We start from the raw sequence: 10384 nt of genomic DNA on the forward strand, positions 1-10384 counted from the left end.
CGACTCCATTTTTTTCGCAGTGCGTTTTTTTCCGTATGAATTCTTCTCAAAATTTAAATAGTTTTGTAGATCTGAAATTACTTCAAGGTATTAAAAAGCACATCTCATTCCTGTATCAAAAAATGCCCAGCTGTCAGCGGTTGTCATGACATCAGGACACTAACCACAATTTCGCTGCTGAACATGCAAAAAATGTGTAAATACCTCAGACTGGTATTTGCTTTGTTGGACTGTTCAGGTCTTTGTAAAGCCTAAAGTGAAATCCATTCCTTACTGAGAAAATGAAAGCACATTTTGAACTTGTTTCATTTGTTAAAGGTATTAGTTTTAGAGGCAGGGGAGCCAGAGCAGTGGCAGTGCAAACATTAGGATTAACACACACCCAGGGCTTACGACAGTTTCAACCATAGCACTATCTGACACTTGAAATAATCCTACAGGGTGTCCGCACTGTAATCTGAATGATATCTCTGTTGTTGTGACTGACTGCTAGCTTACTGTAAGTAGCTAATGAAACCATTCACAAAGAGTAAATATTTAAAAAGATTATCATGTCATTATTGTGGACAAGAAGCCATTATTTGTACGTACAGCCACATATTTCTCTTCATAAGTAACTCGCTAATTGAATGATTGGTTGTGTTCCAGAAAATCTGCATTTGCTCAAGTCTCAGATTTAATCAACTGCAAACAATATTCACAAACTAACTCCACCCAAAGTAATCACTTTGTGTGAGTACGCTCATTTAAAACACGTTTGAAATTAAATTTATTTATCATTTATTTCCACTCAACAAGCGGATTCCACAACATATATAAATACCAAATAAAAAAATAGATACCAAATTCTATTCACCTGCTACTCTATAAACAAGTAAATACATCCACATACAAAACATGTGCAAGTGTGTGATGATGAAATAAAAACAACAACAGCAGTATTAGAGTGCAGTTACTCACCTCTGTTGTTGTGCAAGGGCTGTATTTACCTGCAGATTAAAAAAAGAAAGCACTGTTATCATGAGCAGCAAAGAAGCATGAGGTACTCGAACTTTGATGCATAAATGAAAGGTAGCATATTATTCAGCTACAAATCCCGGTTCAGCTACAAAAGTTCTTTTTCTAGGAATAAAACAGCACTGACAGGACTTCCAACCAACTACGAAAACTGATTTACGTCTTTAATATCAAGGATGAGAAATTCTCAGAGAACATAATATTACTGGTACAGTGGTGTAGTTGTTAGTGCTCTTATCTCACAGTGCTTCATCCATCCATCCATCCATCCATCCATCCATCCATCCATCCATTCATCCATCCATCCATCCATCCATCCATCCATCCATCCATCCATCCATCCATTCATCTATCCATCCATCCATCCATCCATCCATCCATCCATCCATCCATCCATCCATCCATCCATCCATCCATCCATCCATTCATCTATCCATCCATCCATCCATCCATCCATCCATTCATCCATCCATCCATCCATCCATCCATCCATCCATCCATCCATCCATCCATCCATCCATTCATCTATCCATCCATCCATCCATCCATCCATCCATCCATCCATCCATCCATCTTCTTCCACTTTATCCGGGGCCGGGTCGCGGGGGCAGCAGCCTAAGCAGAGAAGCCCAGACCTCCCTCTCCCCAGCTACCTCCTCTAGCTTATCCGGGGGAACACCAAGGCATTCCCAGGCCAGCCGAGAGATATAATCTCTCCAGCGTGTCCTGGGTTTGCCCCAGGGCCTCCTCCCGGTGGGACATGTCCGGAACACCTCACCCAGGAGGCATCCTTGTCAGATGCCACAAACTACCTCAGCTAGCTCCTTTCGATGTGGAGGAGCAGCAGCTCTATTCTGAGCTCTTCCCGGATGGCAGAACTTCTCACCCTATCTCTAAGGGAGAGGCCATCCACCCTTTGGAGGAAGCTCATTTCCGCCGCTTGTATCCGTGATCTTCCACATTCTGATGCTTAGTTTGAACTTCAGCAGGCTGTCTTGACCATATCTACATGTCTAAATACTTTAGATTGCTGACCAGTGATTGACTGATTAGATACGTGCATTACAGTTTTCTCCATCCCTATGGACTGGCAAACTGTCCAAGCATCAGGTGAGATGAGATGTTAGTCTGCTTGACAATAATATTAATTCATCTGTCTTACTCTTATTTGTTGTATAGATTTGGGGCATAATAATCACCAGTGTTATTGTTTCAGATGTCACATTTTACAGTAGAGTAAAGTATCATCACAGGATTTTTAATATGTAGCACTTGGGACTTATATGCAGTTCCTCTGTGGTCAAGCACCTCCTATTTATCAGTGATAACAAGTTTGATTTCTCAATAAACTGATTTTGGCCCTCTTTGTTCTTGCCATCATTATGCAAGCTGGAATCAATTTCAACAAAATCTCTAAGCTGTAACTTATTTATCACTTTGAGTATCATGACCAGTGACGACAAAATTCTCCAGTCGAGAACCCGCGTTGGATGAATGCGCTCCCTTCAAAAGGAAGAATGTAACATTTCTCCCGGCTACATCAGCAGAGCTTTTACATCATGAGTAAACAGCCTGTAAACAGATGACCCTCTAAACAAACCCCTGTTTTGTATTGTAATACGCAGGAATGCAACATCATGGCACCACTGACATCAGCCCACAACTTTAACTCGCATCAGTAGATTTGAATGCCGTGCTGCTGAGGTGAAGATGTGTCAACTGCATCTAAAATGAGCAGACAATCAAATGTGCCTTCAAGATGAATCAGTCAAGGAGAGTACTGGCATGAAATTCCATCTATTTCTAACAGGCATGAGCAAAAACATTTACAGTCATTGAGATGTAATAAAAAGTGTCAGGTGGCCTGGTTAAATGCTGTATTACATAGCAGACATGATGTGGGTTAAACGGCAACAGAGTCTAAAACAAACTGTGTTAGGATTTAACTTGAAGCCATGTTAGCCAGCTTCAAAAGTCCTTAACCTTTAAAACCTTTACCACACATTTATCTCATTATTTACATGAATTGCTTTGATTATTAAGCTTGTGCATTAGGAAGACAAAAGCACAGCACTTAGTAAAACAGTTTAGCTCTATTAATCAATAAACATGCAAACACATTCTCAAAATTACAGAATATAATGGATAACTGAATGAAAATCCCAACTATGACTCCAAACAGTAGAAGCTGAGTAGAAGTAGAATGCTGAATACTGTATAGCCTACATTAACCATTTAAAACCGTTTAACAACTGTTACATAATAATATTTATGCGATTGCACTCGATAAGTTCAAAATCCGTTCATATGAAAGCATTTGGTGTGTTATGTATGTAGGCGGAGCCAATAAAGCAGTCTGGGGATCATCTGAAGAACCATAGGGGTATATATTTAAAAAAATAACCCTCTACTTTTCTCTGACAAACTTAAAAAATAGTACAAGAACAAACAAATCCAAAAAACATATTGATATGCAGCCACTATTTGCAGCATGATGTCACAGTACACAGGCAACAGAGGAATAAAGGCTAGGATGACTCCCCTCTCCAGTGGTTGCATCCATGTTCCTAAAAATAACCCATTCATTCTATAACCATATAGACATACAGGCCAAAACCAGCATGAGCATCACAGCTGAGCCTCTCAGATTTGCTCAAAGACAAAGCAGGACTTGAAATGTATTGAATCAAAGGCCATAACACTGACTCAGCAGGGTTGTGTAACAGTGTGTGTACGTCGGAGCTGAGTTGAGAGCACTTCCCTCAGGCCCTCAGGTAGTCAATTACAAAGACAGAGATGGATAGGCATTAAGTCAGTCTGCTCTGCACTCTTTGGGCAAATGTAAATATAGACGAGCATGAACACACCAGCTCTTAGTCTAACAACATCAGGTGCTTAGTTTAAGCAAATGTTCACAGACGCACCCACAGAATAAGGCAATACAAATATCACATAGCATGCAGTGTCACCTGTTTTGTTTTGGTTGGATTCCAGGCTTATCCCTCAATTTAAAAGCTCGACCGTGCTAGAAAAAATATCCACAAACACTAACTCTGCCTCATGTTACACATGACCCACCATAAAGTACAATAACATCAGGATTACAACACTATAGACACACTTTAAAGGCCCGTAGGGGTAGCTTGAGAATATTACAGCGGTTTTTCAGTTGGCACATTGCTACTACTCTCTCTCTGACTCTGTTATATTTCCAGCATGGCACTAACACTGCTTTAACTCTAACTAGCTCTTTTTGTTTTATTGCCTCTCATTAATTGTAGCCAATGAATGTGGCTCCCACAGGTAGAAGTAACAACTAAATATAACCAAGACCTAAATGAAAAAAACAAGGGTGATGTATCACTAATGGTCCCTGTTCTGTTCAGGCACAAGCAGGGCAACAGTCCACGCCTTGATCTGATCAGTGCCCGCATTTCGGCTCGTAATCACATGCTTTAATCAGATGAAGCGGGATGAACAGACTGATCTGATACGAGGTGACAAAACAGGCTGACGGGCTCTTCATAAAAATAAATAAATAAAAGAGATGAAACCACATGATGCCCACACACGTGTGTTTGCTGAGGAGGAAACAGTGAAAATGAGCGGAGACGCATGAAGCCATGTGAGGGAGAGAGCGGCGGGGGTTTGTGATGGTATGTCTTTGTGCAGATGAGATCAGGTCATGGAGCCTTAAGTACTGGTTGTTTTGGTGCTACATGATGCAGATTATGGACTAATCCTGACATGCAAACTGAGCACCTGGTCAGGAAACACACACACACACACACACACACACACACACACACACACACACACACACACACACACACACACACACACACACACACACACACACACTTATGAATCTTTCACGTGTGAGCTCAAAAACATGTGCGGAGCTATTTACAGGATATTTTTGCATCGCACCTCTATAATAGTCTCACTGGGGCCCTTTCTTTTAGGTTTATTGTTAACATTATACTAGAACGTGTTGGAACAACACACGTATATTATTTAAAAGACCAGTGATGGTTTGGCCTAGATCTGAGTAGCTCTAGGCACAATAATATTTTACCTTCACAGCCCTGGTGGTCCACCCTCACAGACCCGTCCTTCTGTATCCTAACACCCCCCGGTCCGGATATCCTCCTCGGTGTAGCCGCTGATGATGCTCCGGTGGCGGCAGCGCCCCGGTGCTCCGTCGCCAGTGTTCTGCAGCACTGGTAGCACACCGCCCATGCCTGTTCCTCGTTGATGGGCTGGTTATAAAGCCTCAGTATCTCCTCCAGAGACAGATCATCCGCTCCCGCTTCTTCCGGCGAGTTCATCGTGTTGTGATGCTGCTCCTCATCCCGGCGAGTCGCTGCAGCAGCATCCTTCAGCCCTCTGTTGTCCCCGCCGCATCGTCGTCCATCCATCCTTTCATTATCTCAGTGCAGGAGGCCCGATGGCGAGAACAGGTCCAGTCTCATGAGCGAGTACTGACCCGGAGGCATCGATGCTTCCCTCTTGTCTCCCCAGGTAACAGCAGCAGCAGCAGCCAGTCAATCAGCACAGCACTGGATCTGGATCTTTCCCCGCCCGCCTGATGTTCAGGCTTTGCTACCAGCAGTCATAAGATACGGTGTGTTTATGCGATTAAGCCCGGCTCGGTGTGTGTGGGTTTGTCTCACATCGCAATTCAGCAAGCTAGGCTCAGTCATTTGTCACATGATCTCTCTCTCTCTCTCTCTCTCTCTCTCTCTCTCTCTCTCTCTCTCTCTCGCTTTCTTTTTCTCTCAAAGTCCTGAGTGTGGACTGGCATCAAGTTAAAGAACTGTGGCCCCTGTAACACAGTGAGTTGTTTGGTATTTTGAGTAATCGCAAAGGGTCTGCAATATAAACTAATGTCTGCTCTCCGTTATTACCTGTTCACACGTGTTCACATGTGTCCCTGTAGAATCTGAGGTCTAATAGTCCTTTCTGAAGTTGGTCTCTGTGACTGATGTAAACATAAAATGTACCTACTCTGCTCGTTTACTGCTGCTTTCTTAATATCCTTTTTGGAGTAGACTCCCAGTTCATAACTTTCTTCTGTTTGGCCTGAACAGAACGTTTGAACGCATATCTGCCATTTCCCCCCCAGCTATTTATACATCTAACAGTGTATAAATAGCAGTGCTTTTATACACCATTTATACAACAGTTTAAAAGGGGAAAACTGAAATGCAGAAATGCAGGTGGAGAGTGAGTCTGTCATGGGCACTAGGTTTTATGCCTAAGTTTTGAATTGTTGCTGATTGTTTGGTGTTTATGGTGTTTTGTTTTCTAGTTGATATTCCCTGTTTGGTTCACCATGTTTATATAGATGGGTTTTCTTTTAAATTCTGTCCCTTTTTGCTGTCTAGTTTCATTTTGTACCTAATTCCACGAGTTTTGTGATATCCTTTCTCCCCTGTATTTTCCCACTTTTAAGGTTTTGTTGTTTCTTTCAATGCCATTTCCTCATGTTATGTTTACTTTTTTATCCAAGTTCCCTGTTTAATTATTGCCATTCATTTCCTGTTTTAGTTTGCTAGTTAGTTGTCTCCTGTGTTTGGTATTTACTTTGTCACCTGCTATTTGAATTGTGTGCACCATTCTTCAGTGTGTGTGTGTGTGTGTGTGTGTGTATAAGCCCACTCAGTCCTTTAACAGTGCTTCTCTTTATCCTTTTAGTGTGTCTAGCATGGCTTAGTTCCTTTTATTTCTACTTCTAACCAAAAAGGTGGATAATGTCAGCAGTTAAGGAACATTTTGACATGCTATCGCCTACTAATAACATTAATCATTCTCAGAGAGGATGGGTAGATGTGTGTGTGTGTGTGTGTGTGTCTGTTTGTGTATTTATATTAAACATACACATATGGGTATTCTACAAGTGATACATCATTACATATCCACTCGAGTCCACATGTATTATCAGAGCAGGGCTGCTGTAAATCGAATGAGCAGCAGGTGTCAGTACTGTGCTGTTGAACCGGGCTTCATGTGATCTGCCCTTTGGTGAAGCAATTGGCTGGAAAGATTCAACACCTTCATTCAAACATAAGTCTTTGTTTCCCTTTCGAAGTGTATCCACTGCTCTTATTTTAGTTGGATTAGCAGTCTATGATTACCGTCTTATAGTTATTTGTCTAAAAGGCCTTACTTTTAGCTGTTGTGTATCATCTCAGGTCTTTTTCTGATTAGCCCTCTCATTAGAATCGAACAGGCACTTGCACTTCTAGGTTGCGCTAGACTGTTTACTGCTCCCTTCACTATGGCTTACTTCATGCAGTGGCAGTTTTTGATATGGGCGACATGGGTTATTGATCAAGGTGGCATCATGGTGGGCATTAACAAAACAAGTTGCTCGCACCCATGCTGCCTTGACATCAAGCCAGCGCATTTTGGGGATTGCATAGGCACCGATCGGTTTTCTAATAAGAGCTCCCTCCATTTGCGAGGAGCTCTTGCCGTGCAGGGAGGAGAGGGGCGAAGCGGCCAGGGATTCTCTGGGTGGCCGAAGTGGCATCTAAAAACCAGCTTGCAAAATAAAAGGAAATAAAAACAAACCACCAAATACAAAAATAACAGACATTATGATATAGACTTATAATTGGCACCGATGTGTTTTCTAAATTCTATCACACACATATACGCGAAAAGTAAATGTGAGATCCCTCGGTGCGCCTTCTTGCTACTGCTGTGCTTAAGTCTCACACACAACCTGCCAAAAGGGGAGGGGGCGGGCTGCTTCCAAATAGAGCACATTTCATTCATAATATTCAAATGGAAGATGGACAAGAAAAGGTCAAAGCCAGCAGGTCCTCAGTTTAGAAAAAAAGAAAAGAAGAGGAGGAAAAACGAGGAAAAGATAGAGTTAAGCAGATGTGTCATTGGATAATGGCACTTATTATGCATCCTGAAACAAGAGAATATTCATTAGTAGGGATAGTGATAAATTTCTGTTTACCTTTAGCCACTTGGCTATGATAGTAAAACAGTAAACTGACAGTAGCCACTGAGATGTGGCTTATTGAATCTTTTGGACTGTGTTCAGCATAATATTAATTAGCCATTAATTGGAAGAGGTGTGTTGTTGATGTGTCTCCTATTCTCAATATATCACAAATTATAATTGTAATGTCTTTTAGCTGTTTGCATATGATTAAATATTGTTATTATTATCCAATGCTTTGTGTGTTCATTTAATACTACTGATACACATATCAAAGTATATTTATAACACAACACAAGAACAGTGATTATATGAGCAAGAATGATCACTACTGTCATTATTTATTGACATTCCTAAAAAAGTTGAAAGACAGAAAGAAACTATTAGAGAGACTGTTTAGCATAGTAACATCATGATAATTATATAATATTCACATATAATAATAATGAATAGAGTGAACTGTAGGAATGCCAAATATTTAATATAAAATGTAAATGTTTACATAATATTGGTAAGAACTCAGTGGTGAGCTCATAATAAGATATTAACAAAACAAAATGATTATTAATAACTAGAAATGAATGGTAGACTTTGTGAGTTAGTTAAAGTAAAATAATCCATCCATCTTCATCCACTTTTCCAGGGCTGGATAAGTAGTACAGAATACAGTAACCAAAATACATCATATACAGCCTTATACCTCAGTAATCAAATCTGACTTCTCTCTGCTCTGCCTGGTGTTCACTGACTTCATGTCACTGGGAGAGTGTGTCTCCTCTTCTTGGAAGGCACTCTCCAGCACATTCAGGATGGATTTTTGTATTTCAGCCTTAAAATCTTGTCTCAAGAAGACATACAGCAGTGGATTCAAGCAGCAGTGAAGAATGACCAAATTCTCGGAGACATACAACACAATTCGGAAGGCATAGTGAAATGTTTCATTTGGTGGAATAAATACCACCAGCTGAATTAGATCAATGATGTAATAGGGCCCCCAGCACAGAAAAAAAGTGACGATAATGGAAGCAATAACTTTAAAGGGGCGACTTGATTGGCTGGCCAGGTTGCGGTTTGTCCTGAGACGATGGATGATGACAGCATAACAAGCGACAATGACAGTGAAGGGGACTGCAAATCCTAAAAGGAAGTGGGTGATTGAAATGGTATGAAAGACAGATGGTGTTGCATATTTAAAATCCTCAACACTGCTGAAGCAGTAAGTTGTGTTTTTAGACACTTCCTCTGTGTGCATGAAAAAAAAAAATTGAATGTTGACAATCAAAGCCAACACCCAAACACACAGACTCACATAGAATGCGTTGCGTACATTTCGGTGGTTCTGAGTCCAGACAGGACACACCACAGACATGCACCTGTCCACACTGATCACCACCAGAATGTAGACACTGGCAAACATGTTCAGAGAGATTGTAGTGGCGTCCAGCTTGCACATGAAATTACCGAAAGGCCAGTGAAACCGCAAAGCCAGGAATGTTACACTAAAGGGCAGAAATGCTGCAAAGATGAAGTCAGCCACAGCAAGGTTGAGGTACCAAACTGTGTTAACAGTTTTCTTCATCCTGAACCCGGTCACCCAGATAACCAGTCCATTCCCGAGCAGACCGAGGAGAGAGACCAGGGAGAAAACAGCGATAGATATGATGTTGAAAGACTGACGCAAGTTATCCAAAGACTCATCTACATCAGGTGCGGCACTTGTATTGCTTGGACTGAAATTTTCTGGGGTCATTGCAATCATTGCTTTGAGACCTGCAGCAACAGAACAAAAACAAAACAAGTGAACAAGTGTGTTTTAAATTTCTGCTTGAGTCTAGTACAGCTGAAGTTATGACACAAATGAAGACTGTCCATATCAGACCTTAGAGTTAAATCAACATGAACAGTAATGAATTCACTTACAGATTTAAACGTTAAGGCAGATTAAGGTCTAGATTTCAGGTGAGCCAAGAAGTAATTGAAGAAATTTAAGAGCAGTCATGAAAAAAAGAGGTATACCAACTAATTTATTATTAGCAATTTGTTATAAGATTGCATATCTCAAACTAAATTATAATTATGATACAGGGCTTACAAAAAAAAAGTAATGGGGATGACTGGGACATGCTTGTTTTTAACTCAAGTTATCAATAAAAGGTGCAGGAAAATAATCAGTGGTGTAAATAAACAAAAATCCATAGATGATGGATTTTCATGAAGCAGCATGACACAAATGAATCACCATCTGTTCTTGTAATGAACTGTAATGACCTTTGTGTTTGGTTTGAATACACCTTAAACGGTACACCTGCATTTTTTCAACTATTAGGCAGAAAAACATACACTGTCACTCTCTGAGAGTTTGTAGACAAGTTATAACTATGAAAGAAATGCAGTACTTTATTA

At 40.8% G+C, this 10384-nt stretch overlaps 2 protein-coding genes across 5 annotated transcripts in view; both read right to left on the minus strand.

Annotated features, from left to right (window-relative positions):
* LOC113032036 (protein spire homolog 1-like) overlaps positions 1-5708 on the minus strand; it is a 37142-nt gene extending 31434 nt beyond the window's left edge. For 2 of the 4 annotated variants that reach the window (XM_026184680.2, XM_080307884.1), the window contains exons 1-2: positions 5096-5708; positions 961-989 (exon numbers count right to left, since the gene is read on the minus strand). In XM_026184680.2, coding sequence (XP_026040465.2) covers positions 961-989; positions 5096-5438 — 372 coding nt within the window. In that variant the 5' untranslated portion in view covers positions 5439-5708. The remainder of the gene's footprint in view (positions 1-960; positions 990-5095) is intronic. The other 2 variants (XM_026184682.2, XM_026184681.2) reach the window with 1 other exon arrangement.
* Positions 5709-8446: 2738 nt separating this feature from the next.
* LOC113032650 (chemerin-like receptor 1) lies at positions 8447-9731 on the minus strand. Its single transcript, XM_026185662.2, has one exon. The coding sequence runs from the start codon at positions 9729-9731 to the stop codon at positions 8676-8678; it is 1056 nt and encodes a 351-aa protein (XP_026041447.2). The 3' UTR covers positions 8447-8675.
* Positions 9732-10384: the final 653 nt, after the last annotated feature.

The sequence above is a fragment of the Astatotilapia calliptera genome, chromosome 11 (assembly GCF_964374335.1).
Source record: "Astatotilapia calliptera chromosome 11, fAstCal68.1, whole genome shotgun sequence".
NCBI classification, from domain to species: Eukaryota; Metazoa; Chordata; class Actinopteri; order Cichliformes; family Cichlidae; genus Astatotilapia; species Astatotilapia calliptera.